A 23,632-nucleotide genomic window follows, 5' to 3' on the forward strand; every position below is an offset into this window, starting at 1 on the left:
TGTCCGAGGTGAGAGACTCGTCAGGGGAGTCGACGTGCTTCCTCTTGTACTGTTTCTTTCTTGGGGGTTCCTCCGAAGACTCTTCAGAGGGACCTCCAGGAAGAGGGGGACCCCCAAAGGGGATGACCTCAGGCCCCAGGGCTCCGCTGTCTTGAGACAGTGGGACTACAAAGGAACCAGTCTCCGTGCCTAGGGAAGGTGCCGGGGAGACGGTGGAGGTAGCCAAAGAAGATTTGGCCAAAGCACTCCTCATGGCTCTAAAGGCCGGACCCCCAGAATCCTGGGAAGGTCCGACCCCCAAAGCCATAACAGCAGACGGCACTCCCGCAGCCGACGCACCGAGAGAGAGGCTCGGAACCGAAAACATCGGTCCCGAAGCGTCACCCCCGGGGCTGACCAAAGAGGTCCGTTTACCGAACTCCGACCCGAAGGCCGGAGTAGGAGTAAGGGTCGGAGCCGACCCGGACACCTCCATCGGCTCCACCAGCACCGACTCCAACGGTGCCGAGGCTGTTGGAAGAGGAACCAAGGCTAAAGGGTGGACCATCGGCTCCGATGCCGACTGGGCTGGAGCCGAAACTAAATTTTGGAAGACTGGAGACTGAAACAGCCTTTGGAGCACCCTGTCAATGTCCGAATCCGACATCTTGGAAGACCGTGAGGAGATCGAACGGGTCTAAGTAGACTTCTCCACCGGCTCCGAAGGACTGGGGGACCGGCTCCGAATTGTCTCGATCAAAATCGGTGCCGAAGGAGACTCCATTGTAATTTCCCTCGGTGCCGAAGAGGTCTTCGGCGCCGAAGGGGAAGAGTCTGAGCGGGCAACTCTCATCGGCTCTGAAAACAGCGGAGCCGATGAAGGTGACCCGCCTCTCGAAGCTCCAGCCATCGGCTCAGAAGCCAGAGGAGTCGAGGCTGGAGGCATCGAGGCAGACCGTTCCGCCCTCGGCTCCGAAGTCCGTGGAGCCGATGGAGAAGCCTGCCGAGATTTCTTGGTGGTCGGTTCCGAAGGACTGGTCGGAGCCGACAATTTCTTTTTCTTTGAGGGAGAAGAGGAGGAAGATAAGGCCTCTTCAAAAGTAGGTTTGATAAGCCCTTTTAGAATCAATTTGTTTTTCCTCTCTTGGAGGACTCGAGAGGAAAAAGCGTGACACACGCTACAAGACACCTGAAGGTGTTTGGGGCCTAAACAGTACACGCAAAGGGAGTGATCGTCCGTTATGGACATCTTGTAGTTGCATCTGGTACATTTTTTAAACCCTGAGGGTCTGTGCTCTTTAGACATAATTGCCAACAGTTAGTAATCACAGGAAAAAATGTATCTAACCCAGTACAATTTCAAAATATTTCTCTTTACAGTTAAACAAGAGAAAGCCAACAAATAAATCACACAACAGGAGGGCCAAGAACCCTCTAACTAAAAACGGGTACTTGACCACCTCACGAAACTCACACAAGAAGGCTCACTCACGCGCAAGGGGAAGGCCCCTCTAACTTAAACGGAAACCTTACCCTGAAAGACAAATTTACCGCAAAAATAAAATCAGTAAAACTCAATCATACACAGCGATAGCCGTTAAAACAGCTTTTGGTTAAATTTAAGAAAATTCCTGACAGAAAATTCTTAGAAAGAAAGCACTTAGCTCAGCCAAGCTCGAGACCACGTCTTTGCTTGCAAGCGGCAAACGAGATCTGGGGAATTGGTGGTGGTGCATCCTGGGATATAGAATAGCTCAGCCAATAAGAGACTTCGCTCTATAGTATAGCGTGCTCCGAACCCATCAGTACAGAATGTAGGCGAGATAGGATCACATAACATCAGTAGTTCACAATCACAACAGTAAAAGACTGCTCAAAATAAAGCAGCAATTCAGTAGAATACTGTCTCAATTTCATAAGGCTACCCACAAGCAGTAGTAAATGCGGATAATTAAATGCAGCTTAACTCCTAAGCACAAGCACAAAATGAAGTAGGAAGTGCCACAGTTTTTTTAGTAGAAAGTGAGGAGACAGAAGATAATTCAAGGTTGAAAAGCTAAAGGGGTCAGCCTTCACTACTTTTCTCACTGTACACAGCAGAATGAGATGATGTAATGGGATTGGGAGGGGGGGGGGAGTGTCTAATATCAAATGTATACTAGAGGCAGGCAACTCGAGCTTTAATACCACAACAGCATCTGGGCGAGTGGATGGGATACATAAGATCAGAACAGAGGAAAGGACTGAATTCACCAGGTCTAAAAATACAGTTGCCCAGTTTAAACAGATATGCGGCAAATGTTTTTAGTAAATCAGAAGTGCAGAAAACAGTTGAAAATGAGCACTTATCTTTTCTGGTATCACAGCAGAACAATGACAGAAGGCCCATCCAACTGCAGCTTTGAGCAAACAAGTACAAACTGGTTTAAACACTCGCTATTTAACAGCAAAAACCAGGAAAATTTTCCAATAAAAAAAAAAAAACACAACCTTGCAGTATTGCCTCTAGCTAGGTCAGACCAGATTGAATTCCCCCTCCCACGAAGAAACATCTAGGCCTCTCTAGACAAAAGATTTGACTACAAGCTCCAAAGGTCACAGACAGTAATAGATATTCAACTCTATGCTAGTGTTTTTCAAGTACAGCAACAAGTAAAAAGAGCAGAACAGACAAAAAGGAGATAAAGATCAGAACAGAGGTAAGGATTGAATTCACTAAGTCTAAAAAAACAGCTGCACAGTTTAAACAGATATGCAGCAAATGTTTATAGCACGTCAGAAGTGCAGAAAACAGTTGAAAATAAGCACTCATCTTTCCCAATCTCACAGTAAAGCAATGGCAGAAGGCCTGTCTCACTGAGCAAACAAGTACAGACTGTTTTTTATCCTTGGCAGAATATAACCCATACAGCTAAGGCTACATAATAAAAATTGAGAAAATTCTATAGTGTAACCAGAAGCCATAATCTCCCTTATCTATTTGTCCAAGATGGAAAAGGACCACTGCTTACTGAAGAAGAGATTCTTCCACCTACAAGGTTCTTGGAGAGGAAAAGAGGGAACATAAGTGTTGTTAGGTGGCCTAAGTGTCCGGAAGAGATCTAATCTCTGGATTGGCTTCTTCTGTTTCTACAAACTACACTGGTCCTGTTTTCTCTTATTTCAGAGAATAAAGAGATAAATAGGTGAAAAGCTGTTTTACTGACTATACAGTCCTACCCATTTCTTCCTAAAATTTTCTTGTGAAGGAGGATTCAAGGATGCAGTTAATACCTGCCCATTTATACTGACAGGGCAAGTATGAATATCTCTGAATCACATTCCCAATAGTAGCAGCCCTTCCACATGTATATTCTGTTTTATATTCAAATTTAATAGTAGGCTTTCCCATTTTAGCTGTAACCTAACTACCTTAGCCCTGCGAATCATCTTGGAGTCCTGAGATTAATGTGCTTTAAAATATCTCCCTGTTGTTGCATTATGCATGCTTGAAAGCTCATATTTCTTACAATTTGTGTAGCTGAGCTGTACACCATCTTGTAAAATTTGTCCATTATCCCATCTTATATATAACTGTGGAGAATATTAAAACTTTGCACAATTCTAGACCCTCTTGCTGCTTTTACTAAAATTACAAGTCTTCCACATGATTCTGTAATAAAATGCTGGTACTGGTTTCTTACAGACTCTGAGAAGCACCTAGTTCATCTAACGAGGAATAAGCAGACATTCCTTACGACACAGCTACTAGTCTATGTTATTCAATAAAGCTTTTCAAAATTTTAGCCTTCTTAAGTGTATTTTTGGTTAAATATCTTTCAAGTGTTCACAGCTATTCTCAACATGCAATTACTGATGAACCTTTGCAGCAATCTGTTTCCCATATGAAAATTTGCAGACTTCATCAGCCCCCCCCTCCCCTCAAAAAAATCAGAAGTAGTATCTAAATATAAAGACAGACTGCGATGGTGGTGCTGCAGTAGCGTTATCGCCTCACAGTAAGACGCTGTCCGGTTCGATTCTCAGCTACAGCGTCTTCTGCATGGAGGCATGCGTGAATGGGCGTACCTTCGTTGAAGGTTGTGCGTCAGAGCTGGCAACTCGGCACGTAAAAATCTACTGCCAATCATTAGCGGACCGGAGTTCTGCTGTGGCGACCCTAACCAGGAAAAGCCGAAAGACACAACAACACAACATCTAAATATAAAGACAGCATATTAGCAGAGCATTCTTGAAAAGCAAAAGGTGTACTTACCACTCTTTTTTACTTAGGAACAAAATGAATGATGAACTCCACAAGTGGCTGCCAACCACCCTCCACAATAAGAAAAAATGCACTCCTGAAGACGGCACAAGTTACACTCTCCTTTGCTAGTGGATGCAGAGGCCTTCAGTGGTAACCGTGTACCCTACCTTGGGGGGGGGGTCTGACTGCTCTTAATATGTGTCAAGAAGACTGCTGTCCCCCTGAGCCTATATTCCATTCACTCACTAACATACTGCAGCAATGACATTATGAAAAACATCATTGTTTTACTTCCTGTATTTCACTTTAAGGAACTAATATCCAGAACATTAAGTTCCACATGCAGTGAAGGAAAAAGATTTCTGGAAGTTGCATCCATCCTTCTCCTTACCTTTTCAAAGAACAACATTTCACTTCCAGGTCCATGTTTACCACCTTCTGTCATGGATGGATCTTTTAAGCCAATCAGCTTTGCTTTCTTCTGCAAGAACAAGTATCAAATAAAAAAATATATATATATAACAGTAGATACACAATTTAAATTGTGATTATAACAAAAATGATTTTAGTCTCTTAATGTAATTAAGGCTAAGCACAACATACTCTGACCCACAGAAAGAGCAATGCTTATTACAGCAGACAATCTACCTGCTGTTATGTGCGGCCTGATACTGCACAGGCACACAAGTCGGTCAAGAGTAACATCTAAGAAAAAAAATGGATAAACATGTCTGGCACTGGGCAGACCAAAATCAGGTCTGATAAGAGTGCAAAAGAATGCATAAAGGGAAGGCTTTATGTACAACATAACTTTTCTCCTTAGTACATTTCCAGTTTAGAATTTTTCAATAAATTCTTGACAACTCTGTACTTATTTCTTTTCCCATCTACTTCACTTGTCCTCTTGCACTATTTTTTTTCTCATTTTTACAAAACTCGTGTCACAAATATACTGATGACTAAGATAATGAAGATTAGGGTTAAGCAAATGATAAACTCAAACACTGTCTCACATCTCTGCTACAAGATGAGCTGCGGAATGGTAAATTTTACTATAGCAAACTGCAAAAAATGTTCCCGCAATAAATGGGATACGCTATTTAATAAGACAGGACTTTAAGATTATTTCAAAAATTGTCTCCATGGTTTGTAATAAACTACCACCTTACCACAGCCTTTCTCTGTTGTACCCCCATCTTATTATTGACAGGAACAAAAATGGAAGGCAGTAGAAACATTACTTAAAAACTATGCACCTCTCCTAACCACAAATATTCTGAAGGTGTACCCTCAGGTAAGACCACATATACAGCCAACATGTTTTACTATAAATGAACACCACATAATGAAGGATATTACAAATGCAATCCATCTCTCTTCACTCTGAACTTAAGATAATCACCAGAATCATGTGCTGAACAGTTTTTTTCTGATCTTAAAGCCAGTGTCATTACCTCATCTTTACATATTCAAGCCCTTAAACAGATGGTCCAACATTTCAAATAATTCAAAATTCTATGGAAAAATGTTAAGTACGTTAATAAGAAATGCTGATTAAGGGTTTAAAATTAAATCAGAAAATGTGAAATTTTACCACAATAATTCCACTTCTGCATATCGGCATTCAGTTTGGAGTTCAAAGAAAATATATATCCCCATAGTTTCTTTGTGAATTCCTTATCCAATCTCACTTTCCAATCCTTTCTAACCTCCATTGATTGATTATTGGAGTTATCATGCAATATTTTATATGCTCTACTAATTATTCCTTTTTTTAACAGCACCTTCTGTCCTAGATTCTACTAAAAACTCTACCAGTGCTGGTCCTTCACTTAGGATCCCACTATTTCTTTCTCTTTGCAGTCCAAATAAATTCTTGGCCTCTTCCCATTCTATTACCTTTCCCTCTCTAATTCTTTGCTCCCAATACCTTGGTTCCTTTGCCAGTTTTCTCCAATAAATTCCAGCCCCCTCTTGCCTACTGTCCATTTCCCTAATTGCAGTCAATCCCATCGGCAGAATCACCTTTCTCCATTCCTGTGCTGACTTGGTTCTTAAAATACTTTCTGCTACTTTATGAATATAATATCCTGTAGAGTTGCTGCAATTCTCCTTAAGGACATGCATGCAAAATCCCAGTCTCTCCTTCTTTTATGAGCTTCTCCCGTTTTATAATCATCCTTTTCCACTTTGAATTACAGCTTTCTGCTTGTGCTATGTATAGCAGCCTTAATTGTGCAGCTCTGAAATATCCCTTCAAATGAGATAATCCCAAACCAGCTTGTTCTATTGGAAGAATCAGCTTATCCCACTTCTATCCTCTTGCAGTCTTCCCCTTCCAGATAAAATCCTTCAGCTCTTTATTAATTGCTATCCACAATTTCTCCACTGGTTGATAAACATATCCTTGACCTGTGTACTAAAGGGACTAAAAAGATTTTAACTGTTTGTACCTTGCTATCCATATCCATAAAACAGACCATCTAATTTCTCAGTTTTGTATTACTTTTTTTAGTCTCTTCAAACATATCCTTATCTGCGACAACATACTCATAAGTACTTCATTTTACCATGTCTCCATAAATATGGATATTGCTAAAACACTGTGTGTGCATACATAGTTTACAGCCATCACCTTTGTTTTAGCTTCATAAATTTAGTATCCCAAAGACTTCAAACTGTCTCAAAATGTTCCAAAACAATGAGATGCCCTTTTCAGGTGGTATAAAATAGTATCATCTGCAAATAAACCCAGCTTTTCTTTACTACCATACCAGTTACTTTTCTTAAATTATTTCTTTTACATCACTCAGCTCGGTCCTGGTGGTATACATGTGTGTATATTAGCAGCAAATGCAAGAATTCACAAAAGTGCCTCAGTTTCTAGTGTAAAGCAATCATCTCATTATGTCTGCAATTTACATTTAGAGCATGCCATTTAACAGAAACAGTATCGGCTCGACAGAAGTGTTAGCCCTCCATCCACAACCATAGCTAAAGTTATTTTTAGCTGACTCTACTTGTGACAAGTGGAAGTTATGCTCCTGCCTACAACAGTAGCTAGAGGGCTAGCTCTCCATTCTCGACCATAGTTTAAGTTCTTTTTAGCTGAATCTACGCTGTGACAAGTAGAAGCTACATTCCTGCCTACAACAGTAGCCAGAGTACGTGTATAAACCTACTATTTTTGCATCTAATTAGAAATGCTAGCTACACAACAATGAACCAGTCTCTGTTCTCTCCCCCTCTCAGCTACTCTACAGCCCCCCTTTTCTTTCCTTACCCCTTTGCTTCCTTCTTAACTTATTCAACTTCATCTCCTTCTTACTCTTAGCTTACCTTATTTGCTTTTAATGATTGTTTCTAAAGTCTACTGCTATCCGGTCTTTTCTTCCTGCTCTATTAGCCCTCGCTACGATCGGGCTGACTCCACTCCCTCACCCTACAACCAATTCCCACCCACCCCCAAATATACTACACTTGTATTCTATCTTGACCAATCTCCATCTACACCTCCCACTCCTACCTTAACTGCCAATCATATTTAGTTTCCTACTAACTCCTCTTCATACATCACCTTTAATCTACTCTTATCCATTCACAACCTTGCACCTCCCCTCTCCTACATCTACCTCCTCCCTCTGTCAGTACTTCACCCCATCTTAACTACTTCTAACTTTTCTAACTACTTTTACCATACCACCTTCCCCACTTACTTGCATAACAAAACTGTAAACTTCCTTAAGCCTCAACACCTCTGCTCCTAATAATCATTCTAATCCATTTCTTCACATTTTTTGCCCATAATATCTCCTAGCAGTTAAGTCACCCCTCTTCCTATTTTCTCTTCTCTTACTCCTTACTGCCCACACACCTGTTCTCCACATAGAATGCTTAACATCTACACCTCTTTTGCCCTTCTTCTTATTCTTATTTTACTCTCGTACTTTACCTCCGATCATCAAATACTTTCTCCCAGGAATATCACACCAACCCTAACTTACCCATCATCTAGCCTACCGACTCCACACTCCTTTGATATTAACCCCTCCTTATTCAATCACACTAACCCACTCATTCTCAATCAGGCTTCGCCTTCACTCATCTCATCCCCTAAAAGGCAGACCCAAATACCTACCTATATGCTTTCACATTGCTACTCTAACACAAATCTGCAGTAGCCTACTCCTATCAGGTGGCATCCACCCAAACCCAGGTCTCCTTGGTAGTACCTCTCCTGACCCTATCCCCCCCATCCCCTATATCCCACTCCAAACTCTTAACACGATACTCCAAAAACATACAAAGCATTCTCAATAAAGTTATTGAATTCCAGACTTGGATTGCTCAATACTCTCATAACATAGCTACTCTAACTGAAACTTGGCTTAAACCACACAACACTAACTAGTAATGAAGTTACTCCACCTTGTTACAACATATTTTGTCTCAAAAGAATTAATAAAGGGTGGAAGAGTAGCTATACTCTAACAACTTTCTCCCTCTCAAAATTTCTCTTCCCAACTTACAACCAGCAGAACTCTTAATAGTCAACTGCAAACTTAACACCCATAAAAGAATTACGGTTACTGCAATCTATATTCCACCCAGAAATAATATTTCATTAATTGAACAAATACTATCCTGGTTTACTTACTCCATAAATAACTAAACAATAATCCTAGGTGATGTTAACAATGACTGGCAATTGTTCACACTAAACTCCCCAAACTCTTCCATAGATTTTCACAGCTTCACTCAATGCATCACAGCCCCAACTCATCAAAGTAAGGCTTCTAAATCTGGCACTACCACAAACTGGATCCTAGGCTCTAATCCAAGCCTTTATCACAACCTCAAATCACTACCGGATTCCTTGAGTGACCACTCTCCCATCTGTATCCAAAGATATACCCCACAACACTGTAAATTACACAAATATCATAGATTTTCACAACTTCACTCAATGCATCACAGCCCCAACTAATCAAAGTAAGGCTTCTAAATCTGGCACTACCCTAAATTGGATCCTAGGCTCTAATCTAAACCTTTATCACAACCTCAAATAACTACCGGATTCCTTGAGTGACCACTCTCCCATTTGTATCCAAAGATATACCCCACAACACTGTAAATTACACAAATACCATCACTCCCTCTTAACTTTAACCCAAACATATGTAATATACTGTCCTCCATTAACTGTTATTTCCTACATCACCTACCCCTGGATAAAGCAGTGCTCAAATTCAACACCATATTCCTTGAAACTCTTAACTCCCTAGCTAACCCTATGAAGGTTAGAATAAAATCCAACTCTGCATCATGGCTATCCATGGCTACTTGCTCTCTAATGCTGGAAAGAGGCAAGGCCTGGAAATATTGGCTAAAATTCAAAACCCACACTCACCTCCAAAACCCAGACTAATCTCCATAACCGAACTAAAAAGCAAGTAATTACCGACAAGAGAAAGTTCTATCAAAACCTCCTATCAAGCCACCACAAAAATCCCCAAGAAGTTTGGACCACCATTAAGATTCTCCATGCTGGTACCCTTAGTTGACCTAACTCCTGTCCTGACAATGCTCCCCTGGAAACTGCCAACATTCTTAACTCCTACTTCAATGACTACCACTAAATTAATGCACATTAACCACCACTAACTCCCCTCACACCTCCTCATCAACTCAAATAGCCTCTCCCTCAAACCTATCCCTACCTACATTAAATCTCTTCTCAGCAAACTAAAACCATGCTCTCCCTCAGTTGAGGATCTACCCCCCTTTTCCTAATAATCACGGCTAGCTCTTTAGCATACACTGTTTCTGTCCTTATTAAATGATCTATCCAAGAATCTTCTGCAACCTCTATCTGGAAACAATTTTATACTATTCCCATCCACAAAGGAGGGCACTCCATTGACCTAACTTCCATCCCATAGCTAATCTATCCCCCCCCTCAAAGCTGCTTGAAAGGTGTATCCATAAGCAACTACTGAACTACCTCCTGCATGAAAATCTACTCTCACCCACTCAACCCGACTTCCAACCCAACCATAGCACTACCACTGCTTTAGCTTCCTTCACCCAAACAACTGCACAAGCTAGAGGCAACAACAATCTAATTGTGTCTTCTCCTGGACCCTCCAAAACTTTTGACACTGTCTCCAATTGCCTGCTTCTTTCCAAACTTGCTGATCTTAATATCTCTAATCCTACCCTGTGTCTTGGTTTTCTAGCTACCTCTCCAAACTTGCAACAATCTGTCAAATGGCTCTCTTCCTTCAACTCCTTTCTCCCAGTCAACATGGGTGTACCCAAAAGATCCATCCTTGGACCACTACTTTTCAACATTTTCACCAACAGTCTTCATTCTGCTCCTTCTCCACTTTCATACAATATGTTGAGGATTCCACTGTCATCTCTACCTCTGAAAATATCTTGGACCTTGACTCAATTCAAAACTCCTTTCACTCTGTAGAAAATTGGCTTTAACAATCGGCTCATAATCAATCCAAAAACAAGCAAAAAAACTTTAAAATACTTCTCCTCTTTCTGCCTAAATGCCGCTTTTTCTGGATGAGAAAACCTTTTGTGATTGTGTGCCATGCAGAAGGATTTCCTGACTACTGTGGCAATGTGATTATCAAAGGAGAGACTACTGTCCACCTGTGTCCCAAGGTCTCATCACACTTTCAGTGTTAAGTAGACTACCGCCTATGTGGTAGTTCATGGCTAGAGAGTTTTTACCAGAAGGGATGACAATGTACTTTTTGGCATTGAACTTGAGGCCATGGCTTTGACACCAGGCATCTGTCTCAGTAAGGCCCTTTTGTAGGATGTCCACATTGTTAGGAGTCTTGATTATGGCTCCTAGTTTGCAGTCATCTGCGAACTTCATTAGCCAAAGACCTTCTGTGTTAGCCTGTACTTCAGAGAAGTAGATACCAAACAGGAGAGGACCCAAGACTGAAACCTGTGATACTCCACTTGTCACTGGTCTGAAGTCGGATTTGGAGTCTCCTACTTTCACAGTGTGAGTTCTGTCAGTGAACCAGTTGGCAACCCATCTTGTGACACAAGGACTTATACCTAGTTTAGTGAGTTTATTTATAATTCCAGAGTGGGGGATGGTGTTGAAAGCCTTGGCGAGAAGTAAATAGGCTGTGTGAACCACATTACCCTCATCTACGGCTCTGGCGACTACTTCACAGGAGTCTATCAGGTTTAGGAGACATGATCTGCCTTTTACAAACCCGAACTGGGTGAGGTCCAGAGTTTGGAGATTACCAATCTCTTTGTTTATAAGTTCCATGATGATATGTTCCATGGCCTTGCAGACCAGGTTCGTCAGGCTAATGGGGTGGTAATTCCCAGGGTCCATGTTGGATCCGCCATTGCAGAGTTGGATAATCGTTGCTCTGCGTCATTCAGTGGGCACAAAGCCTGAGGTGAGGCTATGATTGAACATGGTACTTAAGTGGTGTGCCAGTTTATTCTGCAGTTCATGTAGAACGCAGCCTGGGATGTTGTCAGGTCCCATGGATGCTGTGTTCTTGGGTTTGGAGTGTGTGTTTTTTTTTACCTGTGCAGCCATAATTACAGGAAATTTGCATTCTTCCAGTATAGAGATGGGCCCTTTAGGCGGTGAGAGGGGGGTATAGTTAGCTCTGAACCTATCTGCCAGGATGTTGGCAATATCAGTTGGTTCTGTACATTCAGTGCCATTGTGCTGCAACTCAGAGCAGATCTGAGTGTTGCCACTGAGATTCTTGACATAGCTATAGAATGCTTTGTGGTTGTCTTTAGAAACAGTGACAATTTTGTTTTCGTAACTAGCTTTGGAAGACTTTATCTCAGCTTCTTACTGAAGCTGACCAGGGAGTTCCTCCAATCATGGGATTTTACTCTTTTTTGCAGCAGTTTCTTTCTTCTGTTTTAGAGTTTGTTTATGGAAGAGGACCACCAGATTGGCTTCCTTTTTTTGGAGGATAGAATCTTGGTTCTGTTAGGGATAGCACGAACCATGCACGCGTGTAAGTGCTTATAAAGTGCATTTGTGTAGGATTCAGCAGTCGTACCTCTATTGTCAGTCTGCATGGGTGTCATGAAGTTTGCCACTTCTGTCTTAAGAAGCGTGAAGTTGGCTTTGGAGACATTTTTTAAGGTGGTTTCCCTAATTGGAAGTGGGGGTGGGATGTGGATGTCTAGGGTGATTAGCTTGTGGTCTGATCTGACCAACGAGGAATTGACCTCTGGTGTGGAACACTGGTCGCCCATGTTGGTAATGACCAGGTCTAGGATATTGCTGCCCCTGGAGGGGGTGTGGATAAGTTGATCGAAGGTGTTGGAATTTATGAATTCCAGAAAATGTTGAGCATATGAGTTGGTACACGAGTAGTTTTCCCAGTTAATGGTGAGGTAGTTGAAATCGCCCATTATTAGGGTGTAAGGTTGTGCCCTAATATTTTCCAGTGTATCAAGAAATGAAGAGTGGGAATCCTGGGACATGGTGGGGGATCTATAGCAAGCTACAAGTTGGATTGCGGTCTTGCCCAGAGTTAGTTGCACTTGGATAATCTCAGATGCATTATGCTGAGCAACTAGCCTGGAGGTGTGGATATTCTTAAGAAATATGGACACGCCTCTGCCTTTAGTGTTTCGCTCCAGGTTAGATGGCTGAAAGGTGTGGTATGAATTATAGCCTGGTAATGCAGGGGTGCTCCCAGGAGCCTTGAACTAGGTCTCTGTCACTGCACAGATGTCGATGTTCTCCATTTTAAGAAGTGCCTCAAGTGAGTGCATTTTGAGGTTTAGACTTCTAGCACTGAGTAGCATTACCCTCAGATTTTGTTTGCTTGTACCTGTTTTGGTGGTGAATACGTCATTTGAACCTTGCCTAAAAAAGGCACTATACGGGTGGCAAGAGCCTTAGCCAGTATCTGGAATCCCAAGGGCAACAGGTGCAGGCCATCTCTGGCAAAGCTTCATGGTCTGTCAATCATGTCATCCCAGGCAGACAGATACTGGATCCCCTTAGAATGACACCAGAAGCTTAGCCAATTGTTGAAGTCAATCATTTTGTCCTTGCACTGTGGTATCATTCTGGGAGATGGCAGGATGCTACTCAGGGTTAGGGTCATACCTGCCTGGTCTACAAGATCAGAGATCTCCTCCATGTCTCTTCATGTAGTCCAGGGAGGTACGTCTCAGGTCATTCACACCAACATGGACAATGACAGTCATATTTGTACTTGTTGTGGAGTGACCTGAGTGCTTGCTTTATGTGGCAGATCCTGGCACCCAACAGGCAGCTGACAGTAACTTTCTCCTTGTTTAGCCTGGTGAGTGGAACATCAGTGCACCTGACTACAGAGTCACCTATGACTACAGTGCTGGGTACGTTATGCCCTATGGGCTGTGATCGGGTGGCACACTGAGTTTGTGGGCTATGTGTCATTTGGGTTGTGCTGGGGGGTGGAGGTTGCTTGCGTTTCTGCTTTGAAGGTCTCTGTTGCTTCGTCAGATTTTTGAGAGCCTCCGTGAATGTAGGTGTGTGTTTTGCATTTGTGTGTGTGTTTTGGTGGTGTAGGTTTTGAGGGACTATGTGATGAGTGTGGTTTGGTGAAAGTGTTTACCCTCTCCTCTTGACTGCCTAGTCCAGTCTTGGGTGAAGAGAGCTTTGCTTCCACAGTTTGACTATATAAGTGCATCTCTCACAGGTTGTAGTGTTGGGTGGCAGGAGGAGAGGGTTGTCTGTGTACATGAGGCAATTGCTGCATTGCCCTACTATGCCTAGATTCATCAGGTAGGAGAAAACACTGGGAGCTAACCCATAAACATGCCTAGATAGATGCTTATTTAAGTACTAAAAACTGTTTTCCTCTAGACAAGTGAGGAAAGTTGAAATAATTTACCATCTCATAACTTAACACTGTCAAATGTTGAAACTCACACAAAGCTACTGGACGCAATCATAGACTACCAACTTAAATTTGATCTGCATATATTAAACTGTAGACGACACATCAAAAACTTGGACTGCTTTACAGAAATAAAAAATGCCTCACAAATGATTTAAGTCTTTCCCAAGCCTGCCTCCTCTATGCCTCCCCAATCTTAACCAACCTACATTCCTCCCTTAAGGCCAAGCTTGAACTAACCTATAACAAAGCCAAAAGGTTCGCTGTTAATCAACCCTACAACTCTCACTCTCACCACTGCCTCTCTTAAAGAGCTCTTCACTGGCTTGAACTCCCCCATTTACTCTTACTCTCAATTGTCACTGATTCACTCCATCCTTAACAGACCCTCCTTATGCTCAGCCATTTCGTCCCTTGTATCCCTTAAGACCCCCTCCTGCTCTCTGCAGAGCTCTGATCAGTTTTTCTTAGCTATCCACAAGCATAAAAAATAACAGGACAACACTTATACAGCTATTCAGTTGAACTAGGCTGGAACAAACTCCCACTGAACATTTGAAATCTTCCCCATACTCATCTTCAAAAATGTATTAAAAGAAACACTACAAAACTCATGGATCTGTTCATACAAAAAGACATCAAAACATCATTCAGCTACTAAATGATTTTGTCTACTAACTTCATCTTCTTACTCTACTCATCTTATCTACTCTATTTCCCTTCCTTCAGACAAACGTCTCTACAACACGGTTGCTTTCTTCTATGCCTACCTTACAATTCCCTACTACTACCCTTCACTTCTTCACAACCTACTGAGTACCACCTCTTTGTTGACTATTTTGCTGTAAGCGTAAACTTCTATGCATTTACTTAAACTTCTAAGCTGTATCCTATAAATTCTGTTATCTTCTGTTTGCAAACATTTTTTGAACTTATCTTTGTAATTGTAATATTCTGTATGCTCCCTCCCGCCTCCACTGAAAATGGGCTACTGATCAGTTGAACATACCTGATTAACAAATGTCAAAATAAAAAAAAAATTATATCCTTGAATTTCTGAGTTCCTTATTTTCTTTGCCAGTGGTTCTAAATATAATGCAAATAAAGGGAATAGAGGGCACGTCTGCCTGGTTCCTCTGCTCAAACAGAAAATATCAGAGGAACCCACCCACTTCAATTTTCACCTCTGATCCCTCACATATCCTCACAATCAACCTTATAATTTTATCAGGGAATACAAATGCTTCCATTGTCTTGCTCATGAAATCCCAGCTTACTCTGTTAAATTCTTTCTCTGCATCAAGACCCACCAACAGCAGTGGTATTTTCTTGCATTCTGCTTCCCTCTGGATCATTGATATGTTAATGCTGTCAAATGTTTGCCTCAATTCCACAAAACCACACCGATTCATATCTACCAATTTTGGCATCACCTTTGCCATCCTTTTAGAGATTATAGACAAACACTTTATAATCATGGTTTCTAACTGAAAATGTGCCTATATGAGGCTGGATTTGATGGGTCTTTATCCTCTTTAGGTATTACAGCAACCTCCACTTTCTTTCAGGATGTTGGTGCTTTTCCTCCTCTTAAAATACTGTTAAACAAAACCTTCCAGATCATTACCAGTTTTTCCCTCCTAGCTTCCAAACTTTGACGAATACCATCTATTCCTGGGGACTTTCCTGTAGACTAGTTATACATCACCATTTTATCTCATATCCTCCTATCCTGTTAATAATTGAGCCTCATCTACCTCTAACCTTGGCATATTTAATTTTTCTATCAACAGTTCCATTTGTAAATGTTATTGATTGCCATATTTTTCTGCTTTATACAGATTTTCATAAAATTTCTGAAATATGTCTAGTATATCTACAGGACCTCTTGTTATATTCCATGTAAAAGGCTCCCTAAGCTTGGCAACAACCCTTTCTACTTTCTCTTGCCTGAGTAGTTGTGCTAAAACTGTTTGTGTTCTGGTGTTATCAAAAAATAGTTGCTTAACAGCAGTCTTTCTAAACTCATGCATATTATCAGGGTAACCCTTATTTTCTCTTTAGCATTCTGCAACTGCTCTTCTTGTTCTTTGAGATTCCCCCTATTCTGCAATACTTAAACCTGTGCTACTCCTTCTAAATAATTCTTGTTACTTTTCAGCCATCTCTCTTACCTTATGTTTAAACTCTACTTTAATTTTACACTCCGTAGCTATATTTTCAGAAAAAAAATCTCTCTTTAATAACTCCTGCATAATTCCCACTATCCATTCCTTAAATTCCACTTTTTTCAACAGACACGTGGGAAAGTGCCAGTGTCTCATTTTTATTTCATTACCCTGCATTTTTATTTTAGTTATCATTGGCATGTGATCTCAAATAGTTATTGGATATGTAGAAAAACTGTCAATCAAATGGACAAGTTCCTGTAAAATACAAGTTCTGCCTAGCCTAGATCAGTTTTTGTATCTTGTGTAGTAATACATAAATTTACTTTGAACTCCTACAACTGAATTCACAACATCAGTGCCAAATATATGCATAAATTTCTTCAAAAAGCTACCCTCTTTTGTTATATTTTCCCTCCTGGGCCCCCTAGATACATTCTAACTGCTGCAAGTTAAATTCCAGTCCCCACCTATAAGTAATATTCCTTTCTGAAAGCTGATCATTTCTCCCAGAATTTTTTTATAGCAGTTTTCAGTAGAATATAAATACATGCCTCCTCCACTGCCAGGAGTCCCTTAATATTACAAATCTACCATTATATTTTTTACCCTCTTCAATCACTATTGGGGCTTTTCTTGCAATTAATGTAAGTACTCCCTTTTTCCTTTGTACCAGATATTCCGCTAACCATCCAGAAAACTTTTTATAAAATTCACAATCTCAGTTCTTTCCAAATGAGCCTCCTGCAGCATAGCTATTTGCACTCTACATTTTTAATGAGTTCACTACTCTTTCTTATGTTAGGAAGTTATTATTCCCACCTGTTATGTGTAACAGCTTTTTTTTTTTTTTTTTTTTTTTTTTTAACATGTCTAATTCCAGGTTTTGTATTACATGTATACACTAATGTCTGACAGGCTGATCTTTTTATAATTTTTTTCTTGTCATATCCATGTGAAGTTATGTCACATGTTACAAAACTTTGTTTTACTGAAAGCCCTCAAACAAAACAAAAAAAAGCACTAAAATCGATTAACTTAACACATAAAACTATATACATCTTCCAATATTGAAGTTTAATCCTCTTATTGGAACTATCCCAGACTGACATCAACAATTATAGACTTGGATTAACCTATAAAGAAGGTTATTCCTGCTAAGATGCATGGCACACCCTGTGCTTTTACTAAGTGTTGATATATAATGAATAAAGAGGACCAGTGGAGTGAATGCTCAACGGAACAACAAGCTCAAAGATAAATAGTTAAAAACAAACACCGCTGAGCAAAACAATGGAGGATTGCAGTCTCATTTAAATCACAAGTAGCTCCTAAATCCAATAGCCAATGATGTAAATAATCCAAGTGCAGGCGAGGTATGTAAAAAGCAGGTTTATTAATAAAAAGAGGTGAGCGCTTTCGCATGAGCTTCTTCAGACCTATACAACTAAACTGTCTGTAAACATCAGTTTAAAAAGCCAAAATGGCGCCAAAATCCTGTCCATTATTTAAAGGTACATGGCTCATTAAAAATATCATGTAAAAAAGTCATATAAAATTCCTATACACCATCATAAAACAGTGCGGCATTTCAAAACAAAGCCATTCATATTCATATCCATTATTGGAATAAATGAATCAAAAGTATGTGTGACAGATGGGGGGGGAATTTTTTTAATAACATAACTATCAAAACATTGACAGAGCATCTATGCATATAAAGGTTCAAAAGACCCTACTGGCCACAAAGTAAAAAACTCTTCATAGCCTCTTAACATCTTTTGGACAATAACCTTCTTGATTTCAGCAAAGGTCGCAGGGGAACCCTTCCATTGAGACCTGGGGTGATATCTGCCCTAAACTTAATAATCCAATGGATTTCCCTGGTCTCTGTATAATTGTTAATGTCCCCTCTCCTGTATGTCCTTGAGATCTGTTCCAAGATCCTGAACTTAAAACGATGCTCTTGACCTTTGTCATTAGTATGTTTGGATAGTGCATTATGTGTAGTACCTCTCCTTGTGTGGTATACATGCTCACGAATCCTATCCCTCAGTGTCCTATTGGTCTTGCCTACATAGTAGGCTGGACAGACTGTGCAGCAGGCTAGGTAAACTACATCTCTGGACATACAATTGCCCCTCGTCCTGATGTAGTAAATACCGAACCATATGGATATCGGAAGACAGGGTCGGTTTCTATATATGAACAAAAATTGCATTTGTCGCATGTGGTCATGTAGGGACCCAACAAAGCAGGTGGATCATTATGGACCCTTGGGTAGCAGAGCAAACTCTTTAAGTTCTTTTTATTCCGGTAAACGAATCTAGGTCGAGTACCTGTAAGGCTCTTAATAGTTGGGTCAACTGATAAAACGTGCCAATGCTTAGAGAAAATATCTTTAAGTGTACCTACATCCCTGGTGTAAAAAATGGGAAATGCAATTCCATTGTCCATATTTGAACCGCCCTCTTGGCTATCCAAGCCATCACTGGCCTCTCCCGCGTATATTTCAACAGCACCATCTGAGAAATGTTAAGAGATGTTAAGAGGCTATGAAGAGTTTTTTACTTTGTGGCCAGTACGGTCTTTTTGAACCTTTATATGCATAGATGCTCTGTCAATGTTTTGATAGTTATGTTATTAAAAAAAATTTCCCCCCCATCTGTCACACATACTTTTGATTCATTTATTCCAATAATGGATATGAATATGAATGGCTTTGTTTTGAAATGCCGTACTGTTTTATGATGGTGTATAGGAATTTTATATGACTTTTTACATGATATTTTTAATGAGCCATGTACCTTTAAATAATGGACAGGATTTTGGCGCCATTTTGGCTTTTTAAACTGATGTTTACAGACAGTTTAGTTGTATAGGTCTGAAGAAGCTCATGCGAAAGCGCTCACCTCTTTTTATTAAGGTACTCGACCTAGTACTAGTTTACCAGAATAAAAAGAACTTAAAGAGTTTGCTCTGCTACCCAAGGGTCCATTAATGATCCACCTGCTTTGTTGGGTCCCTACATGACCACATGCGACAAATGCAATTTTTGTTCATATATAGAAACCGACCCTGTCTTCCGATATCCATATGGTTCGGGTATTTACTACATCAGGACGAGGGGCAATTGTATGTCCAGAGATGTAGTTTACCTAGCCTGCTGCACAGTCTGTCCAGCCTACTATGTAGGCAAGACCAATAGGACACTGAGGGATAGGATTCGTGAGCATGTATACCACACAAGGAGAGGTACTACACATAATGCACTATCCAAACATACTAATGACAAAGGTCAAGAGCATCGTTTTAAGTTCAGGATCTTGGAACAGATCTCAAGGACATACAGGAGAGGGACATTAACAATTATACAGAGACCAGGGAAATCCATTGGATTATTAAGTTTAGGGCAGATATCACCCCAGGTCTCAATGGAAGGGTTCCCCTCGACCTTTGCTGAAATCAAGAAGGTTATTGTCCAAAAGATGTTAAGAGGCTATGAAGAGTTTTTTACTTTGTGGCCAGTAGGGTCTTTTTGAACCTTTATATGCATAGATGCTCTGTCAATGTTTTGATAGTTATGTTATTAAAAAAAATTTCCCCCCCATCTGTCACACATACTTTTGATTCATTTATTCCAATAATGGATATGAATATGAATGGCTTTGTTTTGAAATGCCGTACTGTTTTATGATGGTGTATAGGAATTTTATATGACTTTTTTACATGATATTTTTAATGAGCCATGTACCTTTAAATAATGGACAGGATTTTGGCGCCATTTTGGCTTTTTAAACTGATGTTTACAGACAGTTTAGTTGTATAGGTCTGAAGAAGCTCATGCGAAAGCGCTCACCTCTTTTTATTAATAAACCTGCTTTTTACATACCTCGCCTGCACTTGGATTATTTACATCATTGGCTATTGGATTTAGGAGCTACTTGTGATTTAAATGAGACTGCAATCCTCCATTGTTTTGCTCAGCGGTGTTTGTTTTTAACTATTTATCTTTGAGCTTGTTGTTCCGTTGAGCATTCACTCCACTGGTCCTCTTTATTCATTATAGATTCTTAGAGCTTATCTGAACCAGTGGAGGCATGATTGGAGGAGATTCGACCTCTATTGAGCTGCCGTATACTCCATCTAGCACCAAGGAAGTACCGATGACATCATGTCCGTCTTTGGACCGTTTTGCAGACTGCTTGCGCACTGGAATGAATCCATTGGCGTCATTCGTAGAAGAGGATGTTGGCTCAGCCCCCACTAGTACCTTGGATTATGATCGTGAAGGGCTAAATCGAGCAGTGGAACGGTTGGAGCAGGATTTGTTCAAACTAAAGCGCATGCAAACCCAGAGACAGCATTTCGAGGTTTGCTTACAGCCGCTGGTGCCCAGAGGACTAAGGGTATTGAAGATGCCGACAACTGGCACCCTCTACCCGGAGCTATTGTATGATTGGCAACAGCTTAATATTGAGGTAAGCCTCAAATATTTGAAACTTATGAATGCTTTTTTTCTCCCGTTAGAGGAGAAACTTAAAGAAGATGTCAGGAAGGCGAAGAATGAGATACTCAATGTGTTTCCGGTCTCTGTCGTATACCATACCTTATCTGTTTTGTTGGACAATGTTTCGGTTTATGAGCGCCTTCTGAATCAGAAAAGGGCCAAGTTGCAGCGGGACTCAACGGATTTCCGTTTGGGCAACATCTTCACTTGGCCCAGGCACAATGATTACAACAGCACCAACAATACAAACAGTGCATTCCGTCAGGCCCCCGGAACATGTACCTCTTCCTCCATCACCACAGGGAATACCAGTGACTCAGGGAACACGGACCGTGCTCCCAATAGAGATGCAATCGATGTAGGCACGGTTGAACTTCCTGGCTCATGCCTGGACAACGATCACACTGGCTCCAACAGCAACATTGGCCCAGCCATCCCCACAGACCAAGCTGGTCGTGCAGGTACCGTTGCCAACGCTGTACCCATCGGAACGGACTCTGTGCTGGAGCAGACAGCTACCACCGACTTGGATGCCAATGCTGATTCAGTAAGTAGGGCTGAATCTTTAGTCAGCAGGGCTGAACCAACTGTCCCGCCTCTTGAACCAGTCGTTAGGAGGAAAGTTTCCTCCTATGCATCGAGTAGAGATCCTGATGGACGGGATCCCATTTCCCCCTTGGATTCCACTTTTCACCATTCTCCCCTCCAGAGGGATGGCAGACACCCTTTTCCCATCAGGGTGCCTACGAACGAGGAGAAGTCGTTCCAGAATGCCAAGGGGAGGTACAAGAGGAAACTTTCGCCGGATCGTCCATCCAACCGGACAATCAAGAAAATGTGGGAGGGGAAGCATTAGGACTCGTGTTCAATTTGTCTAGTCATGCTTTGACTGAACATGAGTCACAAGTCCTCACTAAGGGTCTCACTTTTATTCCAACCTCAGATAGTAGATACGAAGAGACTTTAAGAGACTTTAAGCTTTTTGTCAGGAATTTGTCCCTGAAGGTTTTCTTCAACAGCACAGAGATGAAGGCTAATACCACTGTGTTTAGGACACCTAGTACATTCCTCCCTCCGATACACCCTCTGGTTGCGGCATATAGCAAACTGGTAGAAGATGAGATATATAGGTTGAATGGGTCAGAATCTGGCAACAGGAGAAGGAAATATAACCTCAGCCTTATACAACGAGGGCCTTGGACTCCCTACGTAACAACAGGGAGATTATTATCCGACCGCAGACAAAGGAGGTGGGATTGTAGTTTTGACATGGACAGGTATAATAATGATATGCTACTAATGTTGGCTGATGACAAGTTTTATGTTCCTATTACCAATGATAGGGTGGACAGCATCATTGAGAGCATACGCTCCATATTATTTGGTCTTTTTGATAATGGTGTTATTGATACCTCTCTATATGAATTTTTCAATGTGGTTCATCCCCTATTACCTACCATTCAGGGTCTCCCAAAGATCCATAAGGATTCACTACGTCCACCTCTTAGACCCATAGTTGCAGGGAGAGGGTGGTCAACTGAACCTCTGTCACTTTTTGTTGAGGCACAACTCAGACCATTGGTTGATGCCAATAGGTTCATTCTTAAGGATACCAGACAGTTTTTGTTGGATTTCTACCAATATATCAACACTTGTTCTGGAATTGAAGACCTCATATGGGTCACCATGGACGTTCAGTCCTTATTTACGGTTATACCCAATGAGGAAGGTAGAGCAATGGTAGGTGCATATCTGAGGAGAACCGACCTCCCTCTGAAGTATGATGTTGATTTGATTCTTATGTTGTTGGCTATTATTTTAGAATCCAATCTTTTTTGTTTCCATGACAAGATTTTTCTGCAGAAGGATGGCGTAGCTATGGGCACTTCCTGTGCCAATAGCTACGCCAACTTGGTGATGGCAGAGTGGGAACATAGCTTCTTGTTTCAGAATAGTTTGTTTCAGGAGTCAGTACCATTCTATAGGCGTTTTGTGGATGATCTCTTCCTTGTGTGGAGTGGCTCTACAATACAATTAGAGTCCTTTTACACAGATCAACATGTCTGTCACCTTTCTGAAGTTTACTATGGATTGGTCAAGACCACTATTCCTTTTTTAGATGTCTTTGTTGATAAATTACCCTGTGGGATAGTCAACACGGGTGTCTATCGCAAGACCTGCTATAGGAATACACTGCTGCATCGCTCGAGCATGCATCCTGGCTATGTATACAAGAACATAGTGAAGGGACAATCAATGCGGATGTCTAGATATACACCCTTAGACAGTCATCTGGCAAGTGAATTAGGAGACCTTAGCAGCAAATTGAGGGAACGTGGCTATGACCACTTAGATATCTCCAGAGGGATGGCGGGCATTGCAGATCTGAGGATAGACAGAGCGAAACCATATTTCTCAGATGGTGCTGTTGAAATATACGCGGGAGAGGCCAGTGATGGCTTGGATAGCCAAGAGGGCGGTTCAAATATGGACAATGGAATTGCATTTCCCATTTTTACACCAGGGATGTAGGTACACTTAAAGATATTTTCTCTAAGCATTGGCACGCTTTTATCAGTTGACCCAACTATTAAGAGCCTTACAGGTACTCGACCTAGATTTGTTTACGGAATAAAAAGAACTTAAAGAGTTTGCTCTGCTACCCAAGGGTCCATAATGATCCACCTGCTTTGTTGGGTCCCTACATGACCACATGCGACAAATGCAATTTTGTTCATATATAGAAACCGACCCTGTCTTCCGATATCCATATGGTTCGGTATTTACTACATCAGGACGAGGGGCA

At 41.2% G+C, this 23,632-nt stretch overlaps 1 protein-coding gene across 1 annotated transcript in view; it reads right to left on the reverse strand.

The window, feature by feature from the left end:
* LOC122806647 (paired amphipathic helix protein Sin3a-like) overlaps nucleotides 1–23,632 on the reverse strand; it is a 1,669,103-nt gene that overhangs the window by 987,605 nt on the left and 657,866 nt on the right. The window contains exon 10 of the mRNA XM_044077237.1: nucleotides 4,617–4,706. Within this exon, the coding sequence (XP_043933172.1) occupies nucleotides 4,617–4,706 (90 nt within the window). The remainder of the gene's footprint in view (nucleotides 1–4,616; nucleotides 4,707–23,632) is intronic.

Source organism: Protopterus annectens, chromosome 7.part0 (genome assembly GCF_019279795.1).
Source record: "Protopterus annectens isolate FY-2018-M chromosome 7.part0, PAN1.0, whole genome shotgun sequence".
In the NCBI taxonomy this organism is placed as follows: domain Eukaryota; kingdom Metazoa; phylum Chordata; order Ceratodontiformes; family Protopteridae; genus Protopterus; species Protopterus annectens.